Here is a 20,541-nt window from a genome sequence, read left to right as displayed (position 1 = left end):
GTACCATATTTTAAGGCAGCAAACTTTCAATTGAACTAGAGGTTTTACACAACTATCTGGGGTTTTACAATTGGAATGGAGTGTCTGTTTCCCAGTCTTACTTAATAAAACACTCTTCGTACAAAAATATGAAAAAACTCCTGCATAAACACGAATACATCTCAGAAAACTATTAAAGTGACAAATGCTCAAAATAGTTATGCGATGTCTACAAATTGATGATTTCATTCACTTATTGGGTCTGATGATGATTGGAGTGTCCAATCGAAATCGATCGCAACTTACCATATTTTATGTATATTTACCGTCTTGTGCGTTAACAGTATAAGCGTAAATATATGTTTTAACTGTTATTAGTCGTATCTTTTATTTACTTTCCGATAATTTCAGTAAATGCGTATAAGGTGATGTGATGCAAGTAATATAATTTTTGTCTATGGTATAGTTATGGTACTGAGATCAAATATCATGGACAGAAAAGGTTATAAATAATTTATCCTCCCTATTTTGAGGGCTAGTAAGGAGGGGTTTAACTCACCATCGCATCGTGTACTCGTACATACCGTGAGGGGGAGGAGTAGGGTTAAACGGTCTGTTGTCACCTAGGGGTAGCTTTGGTTTATTATTGTATCGGGGGTAGGTCAGTGTATGTATAGTACAGTATTTCATTATTTAAGTTCTTGGTGCTATTTTCCCGTAATTTTTATATATTAGACGTAAATAATCAGATTAAAAGAATAAAAAATCTATTTCTATTACTGTATTCGTCAATTAAATTATATACACGGGTTTAATCGTTGTAAAGGGATGCTCATGAAAAATAGGTTTTCCTGTACGATGTTGATACGTTAGATCAAAATCTGTAGTTGGTTGTATGTAAAATTTGTGACATTTTGAGATACAGTATTATTGTTTTGATTTTTTTTTTTGGAATTGGTCTTTAATTATTTTTAGTTGAATACAGTACTTACTGACAATTGGTTGACAATGAAAAGACAGCATACACCAACAACTGTTTAGATCTTAGTTAAAACATTAAAATTAACGTTTAATTTAACTTCTAGAAAAATGTAGGTATTTGACTACTGCATATTGATCAACTGTGACGTTTACATAGACATTAAAAACTAAATCCTAGCTTATACAGGTTACGGTAACTATTTCCCACACTAAAAATTCTATAATAAATTAACAAGGTGAACTTTTGACATATAGTTTAAAACCACCATTATATGTTAAAGTAAGATCCAAACAGTCGTTGGTGTATATACTGTATTTTCATTGTTAACCTATTTTCAGTAAGTATTGTATTCAAGCAAAAACAAGGCCAATATCCCACAAAATTTCAAAACAATAATACTGCATGTCAAAAAGTCACAACTTTTACAAACGATCAACTACAGGTTAAATCACACAACCACACAGGTAGTGTGTGTTATTCCACACAGGTTAACAGTTACAGGTAGGATCAGTACGAGGCGAATTTAAGCCGCGCGGCTTATCTTCGCGCGAAGTTAAGCCGCGCGAAGTGCCTGGCCACACGGGGCGAATGAACCGCTTCCTGTTGGGTTTTCTCAGTATCAGTACTCTATTAAAACATAGTTCAGTTCACTCTTTTTAATCATGGGCGAAACACTTATGTTAGTTTGTGCATTAAAAGCGTGTGGTGATCTGGAACGTTAACATAAATCATTGGGTCCATCCCTTCATAACGGAAAACATTTTTTTGTGTTCCAAACCTTTTACGAGCACATGCGAAACCATAGTTCGGAGTTCATATGTATCAAACATTGTTTGAACACCACACAACCGGTAAAAAATACACAAAACAAACTAAAAAACCACTGGAAATGTCCGAAGAATATCTCCAATAAGCGCGGCTGCCGCGCGGTCTAACCGTATCGTGTGGCCACTCTCATAAGACTACGTGTGTCATCCCCTCCAACGCGGCTTAACTTCGCGCGGTCGGGGGACGACATGTTGCGGCTCAACCGCACATGCGGCTAAACTTCGCCTCGTGTGGCCACTCTCATTTGATTCAATGTGTTGTCGAAGCCCTTAACTTCGCGCGGCTTAACTTCGCGCGGTTAAACCGCCTCGTGTGGCCGGGGCCTTACGTTTTAAAGTTGTATGTTAAACGCTTTTACATGTTACTGAGGTGTAGGACTGTTTACAGATTATGCTCATAGAAGAAATCCCTCAACCTAACCTAATCTAAAATTACTGCATCGCTTTCACAGAAATAATACATATACAGTTAAATACAATGATTTTAGAGTCTAATTAAAAAAAACCGTGTAAAAATATTGGGACTTTGGGACATACAGTTTTTAATTTCTTATTTTTATGGGCTACACACACATTACTCCCGCCATTTTTACAATTTGAGACGCCATTGGCTAGGATCCGAGCGCGTCAATAACCTAGCCTAACGATGAGTCACTCTCGCTTTCCTATCGATCTTATTTTTCTCCGTCCTGCGTAGAGAGAACAAATTTGGCGCCCCTAGCCCCACTCCCGCCATTCATGTCCGACCGGACCAATACAACTACGATGTTTATTTACTTCGCGGTCCTTTACCTTGGCCTTGCTTCGCCAACATGTGAACTCCATAACTTCTCTTATAACTTTATAAACTATCTTGCTATTAAGTTTTCTAATATTGTTCTCGTTGATATTACAAACCTCACAATGTTTTACATACGATGAATACGCGACGTATAGTTTTCTATAACATCTTAAAAGCCTTTTAGTAAATTTTGGGGTTCCAGTTCATAGGTAGTTCTAGCTCTCCTCTTCTTGTTAGGATTTAAGAAGAGGACTTCCTACATGCGGAGTACGCATTTTTATCTCTAAAAATATATTTTAAGTGCAACAAGCAGCAGCCTAACCCTGATAGCTATATACAAAAATGCTCAAACTTGATACTACAAAAAAGTTCAGACCACAGCCCATTTTAATGCGCTTTGATTGTGACATTTATAATTTGGTTTATATTTCTCTTAACCAACAGATTATTAATCTGCATTAGAAGTCCATTGTGCTCTTATCGTGTATAATAACATCCAAACACAGAAACCTTGGCTACAGTCGGGACCACGAAAGTTTGCAGTTGAGGAAGGAGTCTATTTACCACGTGACTTTAAAGGAGCCAATGAGGACAGTGCGGTGTTGCCAAATCTAATAATACAGTACCAGCTCATTTGAAAATATTGTTTAGTATTTTTATTAGTGTCGTCAACGGGCGATATGGCAACGTCACACTAGCCATGTCTTGTGATTGGCTGCCGCCTGGGAACTAAAATACAATTAAAGATTATGGTACAACTCACCCTACTAGCCAGGTCTGCAGTACAATATGATTCATTCTACTGACCATAACACATACAGAAACCAAACCAAGATATTTGTAATTGAAGTATAAATGTTTCCCCAACATACAACCTCTCTGGGAGCAAACAAGTTCATAACTTCTCAGTCGCCAATTACAAAAGCACCGCCGACTTTCCGGAACTCGTGAAAAACACTTCTTAACGCAGCCCCTGGGGCCTGTTTTTGAACTTTTGGATTATCCTTTACCTCCCCCCCCCCATTGCCCCATTCTCCCATCGGTATCGGGTTTACTCCTTCGATTTTTTTTCTTTACGCTTCCCCTTAAGTTTCTTGCATATTACGAACGAAAGGCTTTACAAATAAAAAGGTAGGAGGGTGGTGTAGTCATATACTCCCCTTTATTCTAATCCACACAGCTCAGAAGCAAACAGCATGTTGATGACTTACTTTTAATTGTTTCGTCCAATTTACAATAATTATTAGGTGAGTGAAATTTACCCTTAAACAAGATCCTACTCGAGCGTTGCACAGAGTACACACTGTCAATAGCATAGATTTACAATAGGAAGTCTGCCAAACTATTGAAAGTTAATACAGTAGCTGTAGATTCTTCATCTACACCCAATGGATTTCTTTGAATTGCTATTTTTAAATTTATGTCTACTTAGTCTACATTAAGTGCAAATTAAGAAGGGGAATACTTAAATAAATCTATAAACACCATTTATATCGCAGGTAAAATCTCTTACAGGCAACTTTAAGAAAACACAATACAAAATACGGTTTGAATAGTTTAAGTATCGACCTATCGACATTCTACAGGACCTGCCATCGGAACGTTATCTACCAGGTGCTAATATGACCTTGACTTAGATAAGGGTCTGGTGGGCGGCATTGTTGGGCTTATCATTGATAACAAGTTCCGGACCTCCGAACCGTGGCGTCCTTGAAAACAGCCCTTTGGAACACTGCTGCCTTTTCCTTTTTCAAACAAGAGTGATGAGCATGTCAGAACAAGTAGTATTCTAATGAAGAAAGTTCCTAAACAAAGGTGCAACAACCTGTTAACCATTCGAATATTCCATCAAATGATGTGATTAAGGTAGCCTATTAAGATTTATCATAAGTCGAAACAATAAAGGCATAGAGTCTTAATCGCTTTTTTTTTTTTTTTTTTTTTTTTTTTCCCTTGACACCGTACCCACCTCTCGGTATACCGGTGTAGCAGTACCTTTTCCATTTGTTTCGTGCAGACTCCGTTTATTTATTGATTGATTGTTATTTTTATTTTTTTTTGTGCTCCTTTTTTTTTTTTTTTTTTTTTTTTTTTTTTGACTTTTTCTCTTTTTTTTTATATATTTTTTTTTTTTTTTTATTATAACAATTTGAAAATAAACTTGTTAATTGCTTAGTTGTTAATAGTTGGTTGTTAATAGTTAGTTGTTACCTAACTTGTTAATTTGCTGAGTCTTAATCGCTATAAGACTTACTACGATTTCCTTCAGTTCAGGGTCAATGAAACTGTAATTGTAGAGTACACCAATTAGATTAAATCTCCACGATGCCAATATGATACGTATTTTGGGAAAAGATTTGAAGGAAGGATGGGACCAGAATGAAGTGAGAAATCTCAAGTATCTTTATTTCTTAGAACAATTGTATTAACCCACTGATCAAGGTCTTGGACCAGTTTGCAGAAATAAAAAAGTGGCCAATTTTTCAAGAAATTAATTGTTACTAGAAGCCTCATTGGTATTGTTTTCAGTTAGGGGGTAATAGAAGTGGACAGAGGACAGCAATGTGAGCCCGAAGCTACGGGGAAGTATTTGGGACATTTCTTCGCGACACCTTGGTGGTTCTGGCGCTAGTTTTGATTGATGTGAACGCTCTATATAGCTGTAGTTGGGCGAGGACCCAGGACATAGGTTCGCAGACGGATGTGGATGTTTGGGCAGAGCTAGATGCAAGATGGCGGTCCTCATCACAGCACATCTGTTGTGTTCTGCTAGGTCTGAGTCGCAGGGTAAACAAGAGTAGGCTAGGCGCCGCGTCGAGCACCCATATGTTGGTTGGACTGCCTCAAGTCACTAAGGTCTTAACCTCTAACCAGTGTAAGATTCTGAAATTAAGACACTTTGACTTTTAATATTCATACCTAAGTAAAAAACCTTAAGTAAAGTCTTTTTGTGGTAAGAACCCCATACTGATCTGATACTGATCTGTGCATAAAATAATACAGTACCCTGTAACGGTTGGTATTCGAAACATAAACGTTCAAAATCTTAAGTAAAATCTTATGGTAGTAAGACCAAATTTGGGTTGGATCTGCTCTATGTTCAGCAAATAATATTTTTAATCCTCAACCCTGGGCCAAAACGGTAAAATGATGAAAGTTACATGTGTTATACGTTACAAGTGTTCATAAGTATATCTGAACAAATTAATTTTGAAACATCAAAATAAGATCGATGTTCTATACAGGTTGGTGAACCAACATTGAATTTGTACTGTATGATTTTTTCATTGATAAAATGAAATGATTACCTTATCCAATTAGTTGGTATGACGGCTAGTTTCGTTCCTTAGAACTTCGTCAGGTTGTGTATGCAGCCACATCATCACTGTGATGTATTAATACATTGTGGTACAGTCAATAGATTCTTTAAAATATGGTCACAACCACAATAATTGAAACTTGTCATGTTGATCAAATAATTAAAATATAATAAAAAGTGATAAAACTGGTTGAAACTGTACAGGCTAGCCATTACTGTCTTATCGCTGACTAAATGAAACTGACTGAATCATGATGTTTCTTCTTTTCTCTAGTGCCACCTGTATTTTAGTTTGTTTTGTTCTTCTTATTTTATACTTCTTTGATTTGTAGCTTGTGTATGTGTGTAAAATATAATATTTAACTGAAAAGAAGTATAAAAATTTAAAATGTTCAATTTTTTTACATTGAAATAAAAATGAGGCAAATTTCTTTCGCAATGAATTGGACAACGTAAGAATGTTATGTTAGATCGCGTATATAAACGAACAATGCATTTGGATATTAATTTTATTTTTAGCTACTAGTTTTCCAGATATTTAGACATTAGAATATCAACAGTTGGCAAATAAGTTAAAATGCTCGTTTGAAACAATATTCGAGTTTCCTTCTGCACGAGAAAAGTACGAAACATGATCGACAATCAATTACGAGATTAACAATAAACGATGCTTGGACGAAGTCCGTAAAATACAGAATTTCATCTCGCTATGTTGGCAACACTCCAGTGATAAGGGTGTCATATTTCGCGGGTTGGCGGTCCGCCAGGGGTTGGTAACCCTGCTTCCTCCCCCATCATCGCCGAACCTTATCAGTAGATGGCTGCCGCCAATATTGGCGTTGTTGCAAACAAACTAAATTGCCAGTTTTACACTTTTACACGACCCGTTTCTCGTCCACCTTTGTATGTTCGCTTCGGACTCAGTTAAAACAAATGAATTACTGAATCGATAGGTTAAGCACAGTTTTACTTATTGACATCGGATAAAAGTAAAAATAATTATTGGACTTGTTCAAAACCAAGTACTACGATTTTAATAATTAGTTATTGATGTTGTCATCAATGGCCAGATGCTTTACCTAAAACCAAAATATGCTTATTTGAGCGTAGAAAATAATCGTCCTGATCCCAGTACTCGAGTTCACGTAAGTACTCCAAAGTTAAACAAAAATGGCGTTAAAGAAATTTAATAACTTAACAACGTAACAACAGAGGTTTATTAATTAATATCCGAATACAAATTTATTTTGCTTTTAATTGTTCAACGAAACGAATTTGGGTCCCAAAAATCAAGAAAAAAGCTGGACATGATTACTAACATTATTTTAAGTGGTCGATACAGATTTACCGTCGGGAGGAAAACGCGTACAATGTCAGCCCTTCTAGGGGAGAAGCTTCTATTAGCTGAGTACACTGCACTATCTCGATCTTCGGCAGATGACATCATCATTGAATACCGGGAGCAAACACTAGGGACAGTGATGTAGCGTTTTTCACATACGATGTAGCAACATTCTCAATGTACAATTGAGGGAACGATGTATACTGTCATTTCCCGAAGATCAAGATAGTGGAGTTTATCAAAACCCGGCAAACGTAGAAACCTCTTTTTGTACACCATACATGATGTAGCTACAACTAACTCTAGGTCACCACACACTACTATTTCTTTCTAGGTTTACAATCTACATACATATTATACACACTGACCTTCTTCTCCGTTAGTTTCTCGCACCGTCTCATCTTGCAGATCTGGTGACTCTTGTCGTTGCGGCAAGGTGCGCAGTCTCCACAGTTGTCCTTCCTCTGACACCCGATGCACTCTCCGCAACGCTTCCTCTTCTTCTTCACCGGCTTCTCGTTGTTGTCGCAGTCCTCCATGTCCATCTGCTGACCGACCATCATCGGATGTGAGATCTGCGGACTCTTGAACCCGGCGGTCGACGAGATCGCCGCGACTTGTCCGGAACTCTCGACGCTCGAGCTGCCGACTCCGTCGCTCTCGCTCTCCAAACTCGACGCGCGCACTTTCCGTCTTTCCTTCTTCCTCGAGTCCAACGGGGAGTGGCGGCCCTCGTCGAGCCCCGAGCTGTGGTAGATGGCGGGTTGTACGGCGGTCACTATGACCGGCTCACTCTTCACCACGGTCAGCAGCGTGGTCTGTGGCGCGGCCTGTGGGGCGGTCACGTACTGGTGGTACTGTCCAGGGGCTCCTTGGAACAGATGGATGTGACGCTCGTCCAGGAACTGTTGTTGTATCGCGGGTATCTCCCGGGCCTGGACTGGCGCGGGGACTAGAGGATACCCTCGAGGGTTCACGTTCACCGTGGACAGCGTGTGGAAGCTAGGGAGGCCAGAGGACGAGTTGCAAGGCGAGGGCGGAGCGGGGGTGAGCGTGGTCAATGTCACCGTCTCACCGTTGGAGTCTTGCGGGAAGGCGTTGAACTGGCTTTGAAAAGAAGGCAGCTTGTTAGAAGGCGACGTGGGGTACTCTGAAGTCTTCATGCTATCCTGCGACGTCGAGTCTTGCGGCTTGCTCTCCCACGGGCGGTACTGAGCTTGAGGGATGATCATGGGGAACCCGTCCCCGCGGTCCAGGAGTCGCCCGGTCAGACCCTCGCCGTAGTAGTCCCACCCGGAGATGTCCAAGAGACGGGTCTCCGAGCCGAGACCCTCGGCGATGTCGGATGCTGAGAAGGAGCTGAAGGGAGGCAGCCCGGAGTTCTTGTCCGCCCCGGGGTCAGGCACCGTGGAGGACGGGGTCGGGGGTTGAGAGGAGAAACTACCCCCTCCACCCCCGAACTGTCCCTCTCCTCCACCTTCGCTCATCGCACCGTCATGACGTCATGACGAGCAGTTTCCGGCACTGGAACACAGAAAGCATATGATGAGTGACTAATCAAAGGATGGAATAGATGTTACATTACTTAGATTCCTAGAAAATCAGAGAATATGACAGACAGCAAAGGTGCTCAAGAAGGACTAAAATAATGCATGATAATGGATGGATTTGTTTAAATAAATTTTACAATATAATGACTTGGCTTATTAAGACTAAGGACTTCTGTGGTAAGCGATACCAACAAACCAGTTTGTATTTACAGTGTATACTACAAAAAATGTTTGAGTTTAAACGCGGGTGCATACTGTAGTTATTTAGCTGGTTTCATCAGCTAACTTTGTAGTAAATTTACTATCAAAGACTTACATTTATACTTTTTATCACAAAAAAATATGGATGTGAAATATTCTTAAAAATCGTTTGAACACATTGCCACTAATAAACTAAAAAAATCAACAATTAATTAAATTTAATATAAACACATTGAACACTGTTACTGTGACAATTTAAGAACTTTCTCAATCCAAATACACCGCCAAACAAGACCAAGTTGTTGGTTGCAATGTTTATAGGCAGTTTGACAACACGGTTGACAATTTTCCAAATGTAGCAACGTGCGATTTCAATCTCAGCCACGGTGGCTGTGTGTTTGCGTAGAGGAGCCGTTATAAAGGACGAGGACCAGGTATACACGGCGGCTATACAAAGGACAGCTGCGCCATAAGGTACGTCACGGAACAGCTGCTTGTGAGGCTGCCAGCCTGCGATCTGTGATTTGGACGTGATGGGTGACTACGCGGCCTCAATACGACGAAATGTGTCGGAGTTGAGCTTTTTGATCAGCCTAACTTGGACACAATCTAAGAGTTTTCGACTTTACAAACAGTGTATAGTAAAACTCCAACGAAATCGGTCGTAACGCTTTACAAAATACATATTTCTGATTGAAATTGTAATATTTTTCTTATTTAAGTGTTATTTGATTTAAATTGTGCTAAAATAAGAATATTACATACTTAAATTGTTGGTTATTTAGGGAGAGAATTGATTTTGGACGAATACTTTTAGCCATTTACTTTCAATACTGTAGTCTCCTCAGAAGTCTATGGAACAACCATCTAGACCCCGAAAAAACTGTTAATCTTAAAGAAAATTAAAATTAAAATTGCACAAGTATTTTATTGATTAATGTTTAAGGTATTGTCAACATAATGTTGTTCCCCTTTTTTAAATAAAAATGTTTGATGGTTTATTTTTGTGGTCCTGTAAAATAAATGTTGACTAAGTTATTCTTGAAAACAGTATAAAATGAGAAGAAAATTTGCAATACTTCCATTATAATTAGCCAATAACTTAGCCAAAAAATATACAAATGGACGTGATACAGATTCGACTAATAATAATAATGCAAGTCACTCTTTGTTCATTTAAGTTCGATTCACTGGAATACGTTCACAAGACAGTGACGTCATCGCCAGCTCATCGGGATGTCATCTCTCACTCACTCGTTGTTCACAAACCAAAAATGAATATATTGGGATGTTCAGTTTATAATTAAATTGCTCAAGGCAATATATTTTATAGAAAGTAAAATGATTAAATGCAACCCTAAGCACTCCTGTGTAGACTAAAAATGTAACTGTACGAAACTAACACGGGATTAGCTTTACATTAAGTCAGTAACAAAGCTACACAGGTCATCTCACACCATTCTACACTCATCCTTCACTCATATTTGGGTTAAAATACGCACCTAGATGGCGTCCCCATCTCAATGATTGATATTTGATAATTGATTGAGAGTATACGATTTTATAAACATAGGAAATGTATATGAATAGCAATCGTAAATACAATATATAAAAAAAAAGGCATATGAAGAAATTTTCTGTTGTCTGCAGGTAAAATATGAATAGTTTGGAATCAATGAGACCCTGAATATTCACGTAAAAGATGTAGTAAAGATAGAGCAGTATAATTAATTTAGTTTACTTGATCTACTGACGGTATTTAGACTTTGGTTTTCTTTCACATGTATTAACTTATTTTGACAAACTGGAAGGGAAACCTATTGGAAAGTCAACTCAAAATTGGAAGTTAAAAACTATAAGGGGACGTTTTGGTGGTCAGTTATTAACATATTCACATGTACCTAACGTACTATAGCAAAGACATTTGTAAAATATAGTTTAATATCTAAACATTAAACATCTTTTTATCCGCTCAATTTGAAACATATTATGTACCATTACACATAGGCTGAAATGTTCTCATCCAAGCAAAAGGTAATGATTCCATAGTGAGTTTGTTTCTAGGTCCAGTTATCATTTATCATAAACATTTAAGACCAGGGGCACAGAAAACATACTACTATTAGGCTACCTGTTTTCTGTGCCAGGGGTTATTACGTGATCGTTGATTATTACCGTTCCTACATAAATACCTAACAGGCCTAGTTTAGTGATCATAATACCAAAATCATGCGCTTCTCTCAATTTTACTCCCTTCGACCCTTCCCTACGTGAAAACCCCAGGACTTTTTGGCTGTTCTTATCAAAGATACCTCACGGCATTTCTTTAACATTTTAAGGTCATATCGACAAGAGCCAATAAACCAACCGGAAACAAACTTGCCACACGACAACAGCTGTTTCCGGCCGTTGCGCGGCAAACGGCGATCGGCGCAGACGGTCAGCGCGACCAAGTACTTTGCACTTATAAATACTACAGAACATAACATAAAGTTTTATATTCACACTTCGATATTGCATGTTCTTAGCCAACCAGATTCAACTAAACACTTAAATGAGTGTATATATGTGTATTTGAATGGATGGTGTTTTTGGCCTCTGGGGACCTCAAAGCGAAAAAGTAAATCGGTCCCGGGTCTAGGTCTAGGTTTTGCCATGAGACCTGCGGTAGTAGATTATTCCCTATATGGAAATTCGCTAATCATATATAGCTTAAAAAGAAATAAAAACTGTATATACTATGCTATTCCTCAAATGTGCACGTGATGATTGGTAAACAACAACGTTTATTTTTGTGTACTCGTAAATGGTTAGGAGACCATTATTGGACAGATAGGAAAACCATTTCACCAACCTACTCCCAAACCTTGTTCCTGTTTTTCTAAGTTTTTATTCATATTATGGAATCAAAATCCTATCGATATACCTAATGCTAATTTACTACAATTTATCAATCTAAAAAATATATTTTTGGTTAATTTATTTTATGTAGGCCTAGCCTACCTATCAATTTACAATTTATCGTGATTATTTAATAAAAAGTTGGATTTTATTTCAAATTCAAATTAATTTCTTACAGTTAGTTTAACTGTTTGTTGAGTATTCGTGAAAATAAAATGAATTGACGGACCAATTAGGAAATAATAATTAAAAGCTATACGACAAACATTTTGACTATATACATATGCAGAATATATTTTTACCACATAGGCCTACGCCAGTTTGGCCCGTTCACTATTTTAAATCATATTTTAGTCATTTAAATTCACCAAAGATCACACAAATATTTCTGTGCAACCATTTGTGGCAAGTTTCAAAGAACGACTTCCAGATAACAACTGATAAATTCAGGATAACTGTCCTGATAGATCATGATGATATGGGTTTAGAAGAATAATAATAGTAGACCAACATAAATACTGTACAGGCCTTATTTTTATATTAAACTTTCCTAGGGGATTTTTAAGATAAAAATATGAAAATATAACATTTTTATCAAAATAAATACAGTACCAAATAAAGTTTTCAGAGTTTTAACGCGATCGTTTGCTAAACGCACGTCAAGAGCACTCTTTTTATTCTTTCTTGGTTAAAAGCTGAACCAAAGTTCAACACAGAGGCCAGTTTATCGTCTATAGTCTCACCCAGTAGGCAATTCCGTTAATTTGTCGTCTGAAAACAGGAAGTGTCTACTTAAAATTGGTCCATAGAACAACACAGAGCTTGCCCAAAGCCCCGACGCTGCTATTGAAAATCACAACGCTCCTTGTCACGCCAAACTATTCTGTTATTTTTTACGCTCCTTGTCACGTCAAACTATTCTGTTATTTTTTTATCTTTGATATAATAACTGGTTAATGTGTAATTCCATCTATGTAAAACCAATAAAAATAAGCCCTTGCGATTAGGCACGTTTTTTCAACCAATGTGGGTAAATGAATGTGTTTGAAAAAAGTATAGCGGTAAAAAAACAAGATCAACTTTGTAATTGTTTAATTTTTTACTGGTAGAAATAATATTATTTTCTGATTGAAGAGTGCTTTTTGGAACAGACAATTAATTTTATAAGATAATAATTTGCTAACACACATCTAGCTGTTGATGTTTAACCCGATAGTTAACATGTAAAAAACAATTTTGCATGATCAAATAATATGTGGTGTGTTGACTTTGTTGAAAATCAATAAGTTGTATACATCCTAGAAAGAGATAATAGTTTCTCGTTTAGTTTGTCTGCAATTATTCATAACGCATAATACTTCATGAAGGTTAAAGGCAGTTTATTGGATGTATTAGTTTTGTAAGTCCACTTTTCATTGAGCAATCCAATGGGCTGCATCTAGCAATTAGGTACTTGTTTTGTTTAAGTGTACGAAAGCGCTAGGGTCCTACATCTCAAATAAAGGTTACGTTACCACATCACAAAAATAAAACCTAAGGGACGAATAACATATACCATTTGGGGTTTCCCATAAAAAAAGGCTTTCTTTGATGCAGAGTAAACCAATAACACGATTTTAAGTTCCCATTTTACTATTGTAACGAGAGGAATCAATATTTATTAATAGGCCCAGAAGCGTATTACAGTATAACCATTGACTTTATAATATAGTCAATGGTATAACTCAACTATACCATTAAATTCAAGGCAGTCTCAAGGTAGCCACAATTGCAAGAAATTTTGCAAGCAAAAACATTATTCCATAAAACACCTAACTAATATTTTACAGTTCAATAAACTTAAATCAATAAATTTTGCAAACATGTTTACATTGTATAGAAACTTTGTGGCAATAAATTATAACATACCAGAGATAAGCATAATTTCCTGAATGCATAAATTAGACAAAACACAAATAAAAATGATTTCACAGCCACCAAAACACGCACAACCTGCACAACTCGAAAACTCGCGCAAAGGTAACGTAGGGTGGTGTGAGGCGGTGTTTGTTTATGTGATTTCAAGGGTAACGGACGCGCGAAACTCGACACAAACTGTACATCACTGATACACAAAAACACAAACTGACAACACAAACTATCAACACTAGAAGACAAACCACTACTGAAAACACAGGAAGAACACGGCAGGAAATCGCGAACATTACGAAACAAGGGAGAAAACCACCCTCATGGTGGGTGGTTTCTTGAAGGTTAGTCACGTTATTTCACAACACTAGGATTTCTTGAATGAAAACAACCGTGATAAGTTAATGAGATAAATAAGTAACACACGCATTTCAACACATACAAATACACTGTAAGATTACCTGATATTCGGTCCTTCCCCAACTCGATTGTCACACCACAACACACGATGCACTTCTGAACGTGCTTTTTTGTTTGGGTTTTTGCTGTGTGCGTGATAGTTGCCGGGATGGCCGCTAGAGTTCAGGCGCGCTCGGGGTAGAGAAGTAGTGGGGAGAGAGGGGAAATGTAAAGACGGTGACACACTATCGATCTTTTCCCCGAACAAGACCCCGAACCGAGCAGGGAGAAGGGAGAAGGGAGGTCGAAGGGAGGATGTTCGATAGTGTGTCACGGGTCCGTACACCGATCAAGACGCCGAACAAGACATCAGGCCGAGCAGGGAGACGAGCGCTCTGGAGGCGGTTTTTTGGCGAAAGATCAAAGAAAAGATCGGTCCGATGTACGGTCCGATGTACGATAGTGTGTCACGGTACATTTTTGCCCCGTACATCGTCGCGAGCGCCGCACCGAGCGGCCGCCTGCGCTAGCATTGATAGTTCTGATTTAATGTGGCAATTAAACTCTTTAATTGGTAAAATAAATAAATGTTGGGTAATATGTTGCCGTTATATATTATAATCATTTAAGATGTAATGTTTGTGGTTTGTTTGGTCAAGGTTGAAAGTGTAGAAACCGTTAAATCAATTATATCAATAATATTAAGGTTGAATTAAGTAATTGATGTTGACTTAAATTCTTTCAAAAATAATATAAACATTAATATTATTAAAGGCAATTAAAATGATCATTCTGTAACGTTATTTCAATGAATAAAACCAATAGAAATCAATAGATATAACTAAGCATCCTTTCTAGAATATTTTATTTTTGCGCTCTCACTCGCACACACTCTGCATCTCTCTCCAAACTTCCTTTTGCCGCGCTCGGTAGAATTCGTCTGGTCTTGGTCATGTTCGGGGAAATGTTCGGAGTAAAATTTTGCTGATATTTATCTCCCTTCTCCCTTCTCCCTGCTCGGTTCGGGGTCTTGATCGGGGAAAAGATCGATAGTGTGTCACCGCCTTAAGTTGCACCCTTGTGAAATAGATCCTGAGAAACATGGTCGTTCGAATAAGTAAAGATGCTACAAAAACATTTATATGCTGAAGAAAAAGTTAATTTGAAAATACATTTTTGCCACAAGTTTTAATATGTTCTTGAAGATATTAAGTAGAATCCAACATATTAAATTTGAAAATATAAGATATTACGAAACATCCTAAGCTTTTATGTATTCAGAGCACAGAATTTATGTGTAAACAGTAGTTATAGCCGTATGCCTTGACTTTGAAAGACTTTGCGAGATTGAATTCTTCATTTGCAATAGACGATCCTAGATGACTTGAAAGGTTCTTTTTAATCATGAAAGCAAATCATGGTAGGAATTTTATGAGAAGATAGTTACATAAATATGTTTTGAAAATAGCAAGTTAGCTTAAGTTTTAGTTACTCAAGAAAATCAACACACTACACCTCAATACAATATGCCCAAAATTTAAGTAAAATTCTTACTTATTAATTAAAGCCAAAATGCTATAGGTCGACAAAGAAAGGCTTAAAAATGATACTTTTTACTAAATAATTACAATAAATATAAATGTGTATATTCATAACAGGTCAATGAGGTCATTCGGTGGCCTAAAATATTAACGAATTTCTTTGAAACTTTGCATATCTACGATTATGGTGTTCGATTTTATAACTTTTTTATTATATGTTAGTTTATTATTGTATGCAGTATGTTATTTTTGTATTGTATGTTTTTTTTTTAAGTAGGCTACAAAATTAAAATTATTCGATCAAGATTGTTTACGCAAAAAACTAGTTTATCTGCCATAACAGATTATTTAAACCTAATTTTATTAATGATAAGAATCGTAACAAGATTTATTTCAGGAAGATTACAGTAGAACTGAAAAAAGAGACCAAGTGCAAACAAAACTGCCTAAACATCTAACACTGTTCGGGCATTGGAAATTTAACTGTGAATAATACCAATATTTTCCACAAAGGAATAAATTAATCCTCACTCCTTGATAAAAAAAGGTAGAACCTTTCTTGTTTACTCCATATCTCTATACTCTGAAATTCACGTTAAACTCATTAGCTAGCCTACTATAGTAGTATACAAAGACGACATACAATAACCTATACCATCCCAGTTAAATTTCTACTGGTAGGTATTCTGCATTATGTTGAGGATTCACAACAATTAATATCTACTCGATGTTTGTACTTCTCATACTTGTAAGACAATCAAGTACGGGTAACGAAAATTTAATCACTTATTTATTTAGTTTGAGTTTGATTCGCAAAGTTTTATTTCTGGCCGTACAGTTCTTAAACATTCATACCTTTTTGGCTAGATCTCTGTCAAATTTATTCTTATGGTTAAGATATTGGATTCAGCTGACAAAATTAGGAAAGGTGAAACCAAGTTAAACCTTCAATTGAATGTAAAATGAATCCGCATCTTTGAATGACCATAGGATTATTGCAATAATGTTTCACTCTGTTTTTTATGTTCTTTAGATCTTCTTTATGAAATCGTCACTGATTCATTTTAAGAATAAAGCTCAACTATACTGATGTTAGTGTATTAAAATGATTAAATTTTGATTTAAAAAGGGGATTAAATTTCAGAGGCAATTTAGTACAGAGTGTAAGTGGTGCTGATACGTGTTTTATTCAGTTAAAAAATGCGACGATTCAATTTGAAAAGATAAACTTATTAAAAAGTAGTTATACTTACTTCTAAGCGCATTTTTATGAAGTCGACAGATCCAAAAATACAGTAGGTACCGTAGGGCAGTAATAAAATCAATCCTTGATTTTGATGTTCGAGATACAGATATTTTACCCTTATTCTCCAAAAGCTCATTATGTAAATTTCGCCGAAAACTAAAAAAAAATTCTACGAACTTGTACAGTCTTTCTTTAAATAAACATAACCCTATTACTAAATAGCTCGCAAATTTCCACAATGTAAATAAAACATGAAAAAACTCCATACTAATGTTTCAACAGCTGGTTTATGTAACTACTGTAAATTAATTCTACACCTTTTCCATATTTATTTGAGAAGTTATTAATTGTATTTGAGAATCATTACATGTATTTGAGAAAATATAAAAAAATTAGATTGGTGTTGAATTTGATTATTTGTGAAAGTATTATTAGGCGCCTTAAAATAAGAAAATAAATAGCAAAACCTAGAAATAATTAGAACACAGATGAAACCATTGTTGTTTGATAGTGAAAAGTATTGTGAATAACATATCAAAAGTCTCCAAAAATATCTTTGGTGGAACACCATCATTTTTCCAAAATGGCGGCCAAATCCAGTAGTTTTTTGCTTTTTATTGAAATTCTGACTTTCCAGTCAATATTGATGAAAAGTCGTCAATACATTTAATGTTCCTCCTGAAATTACCTTTAAAATGATACCAAATACATGTACCTAAAACAAAAAATAAACCCCGTAGGAATAATAAAATATTTCAAATAAAAATATTTGTTATAAATTAATGTAATAGTCTATAAGCAAACTAAAAATAGCGTACACAGGGATCGTATAAAAATTTGCAAGTAAACATTTTACGGTTTATTTTTATTGTTGTGGTGTGCTGAGTGACATACCAAAAGTTTCAAAAAATCAGTCCACGGGAAACCCTTAAATTAAGGAAAAAATGGCGGCTTTTCCCAATATTGGAAAAATTTTTCAACAAAAGATACCACATGTTTTTTTGCACATTTTTCGAGATATTGACTTGGAACCACGACCGATATTTATTGGATAGTCCGTACTTAATTTCAATAGGGTACGCTTTTTGGGCCGCCATCTTGGATCTGCCATATTGGATATAAATATGTTTTAATGTAATTATAGTGTTGTGACACATCATTATGAACTAGATTTCCACGCTGATATCAATGCTGAAATCAGTTTTAAATAGCGTTTTACGGTTTTAAGATATATAAAAACTAATACTCTCCCCGATACATTTCTTATGGACGTTTCGTACTTTGACAATCTAAAAACACATTGAAAACTACCACAGCCTAAGGTTGTACCATCAGGTTCAAGTATGGCGTGGAATAGTTCACCAGCAGATCCAACAGATTGGGAGTGGTGTTTGACTGATGGTACATATGACTAACTAACTAATAAATAACTGTACTTATAAATAATTGTAACTGTGTAACTTGGAAATTATATTTAAATAAATATAGGATATGGCCTTAAAAAAATTCCAACAAAACGTTTTATGGTTTTATTTTGTACTGTTGTGCAGAGCGAAAGCGGGAAAAAACTCGTCATAGCTATTCGTTCAAATATTGACTTTTATTTTAGCTATGGATTCCCTATTGGGAGTTATTTAGAATTGGGGATAAATGTCTTTAACTAAAGACAAATTTCAAAATAACAAAAAATAATTCAATAGTTCATTGAAGGTAGGCCTACATGATTCGTTTTAAATTTGTCATGTGTCATTTAATAATCAATAAAATTAAAGCCAAACATTTTACTGAGTATACTTTGATACCAGAACGAACTTGTTATCATATTAACAACCCGATATACAAATCTTTTAACAAAAACTGATAAAAAAGTTTAATTTAATTTTGTGTTGGGGTTTGTACCTTGTCTATTACTAGTATGTTTTAACTATAAATAAAACAAAGTTAAAGCGAACTACAATGAAAGCTCTTTTATCACTGAATACTTTAAGGGTAGAACGAACTGCAAGTATTAATAATACCTGGAGAAAAATAATAAAAACACATTTTCAAAGTACGATACGTTCATAAGTGATGTATAGGGGAGAGTTTCGTTTTAATATATCTTAAGCAACGAAAAAACTTATTTAAAAACGGATTTCAGCATTGAAATCAGCGTGGAAATCTAGTTCATAATGATATGTCACAACACTATAATTACATTAAAATATATTTATATCCAATATGGCAGATCCAATATGGCTGATCCAAGATGGCGGCCCCAAAAGCGTCCCCTATTGAAATTAGGTACGGACCATCAAAAAAATATCGGTCGTGGTTCCAAGTCAATATCTCGAAAAATGTGCAAAAAACATGTGATATCTTTTTTTTTTGAAAAATTTGTCCAATATTGGGGAAAGCCATTTTTCCCTTAATTTAGGGGTATCCCGTGGACTGACTTTTTGCAACTTTTGGTATGTGACTCTGCACACCACAACAATAAAAATAAAACCATAAAATGTTTACTTGCAAATTTGTATACGGTCCCTGTGTACGTTATTTTTAGTTTGCTTATGGACTATTACATTAATTTATAACAAATATTTTTATTTGAAATATTTTATTATTTCTACGAGGTTAATTTTTTGTTGTAGGTACATGTATTTGGTATCATTTTAAAGGTAATTTCAGAAGGAACATTAAATGTATTGACGACTTTTCACCAATATTGACTGGAAAGTCAGAATTTCGATAAAAAGCAAAAAACTACTGGATTTGGCCGCCATTTTGGAAAAATGGTGGTGTTCCACCAAAGATATTTTTGGAGACTTTTGATATGTTATTCACAATACTTTTCACTATCGAACAATAATGGTTTCGTCTGTGTTCTAATTATTTCTAGGTCAAACCATATATTCAGGGGCCTATATGGAATTAAATTGTTAATTTAATTTCAGAATGAGGGCTTTTAATTTGAGAAGTTGGTTATTAATCAGCTGAATTTTGAGTTTCTCATTATCAAATCACAAGTTCTAAAAAACATTTAACCATTCCTTAAATATAATTTACTGCTCTTAAATTAATTTTATGTCTTCTCAAATACAACTGACTGTTCTCAACTTCATTTGATGTTTTCTAAAATATATTTGACTAATCTAAAATACAATTGATATGTTCTGAAATAAACATATCTGTTTCCAAATAAAATTGGAAAAGGTGTAGCCTAGTACTTACTGTAGAACTGTAGATACAGTATCTGTATTCAAAATGAGAAGAAAAAGAATAACATGGTAGCTTTGAAGGCCAGTGGGGCGGAGCCCTAGAAAACTCAAAATAGGCCTAATCTGCAGTATTCCAAGTAGCAAAAACGTTTGGCAAATTGTTGGCCCTACGTTTCTGTCCATGGTTGGCCAACAGTATGTTTTGACACTAAGTCTTACGGTTTGCCAGCCAACCAATTTTTTACATAGAACCAACCATCTCATGGGGACTAAATATAAAAACTCAAAATAATAAGTTTGGTTAAAAAAACACCATGCATCGGTAAGATCAGATACATAGGCCCCTACTGTGCCTAAAACACCAATTT

At 35.9% G+C, this 20,541-nt stretch overlaps 1 protein-coding gene across 3 annotated transcripts in view; it reads right to left on the bottom strand.

Moving 5' to 3' along the window:
* Nucleotides 1–14,315, bottom strand: part of LOC128985625 (methylcytosine dioxygenase TET-like) — an 88,681-nt gene extending 74,366 nt beyond the window's left edge. For all 3 annotated transcript variants that reach the window (XM_054405328.1, XM_054405329.1, XM_054405330.1), the window contains exons 1-2: nt 14,252–14,315; nt 7,599–8,754 (exon numbers count right to left, since the gene is read on the bottom strand). In XM_054405328.1, coding sequence (XP_054261303.1) covers nt 7,599–8,717 — 1,119 coding nt within the window. In that variant the 5' untranslated portion in view covers nt 8,718–8,754; nt 14,252–14,315. The remainder of the gene's footprint in view (nt 1–7,598; nt 8,755–14,251) is intronic.
* Between the last annotated feature and the right edge of the window lie 6,226 nt (nt 14,316–20,541).

Source organism: Macrosteles quadrilineatus, unplaced genomic scaffold, assembly GCF_028750875.1.
Source record: "Macrosteles quadrilineatus isolate MER2022 unplaced genomic scaffold, UCM_ALF_1.0 Scaffold_2__2_contigs__length_208266976, whole genome shotgun sequence".
NCBI classification, from domain to species: domain Eukaryota; kingdom Metazoa; phylum Arthropoda; class Insecta; order Hemiptera; family Cicadellidae; genus Macrosteles; species Macrosteles quadrilineatus.
Note: the sequence above shows the minus strand (reverse complement) of the source record. Positions and strands in the feature narration are given on the sequence as shown.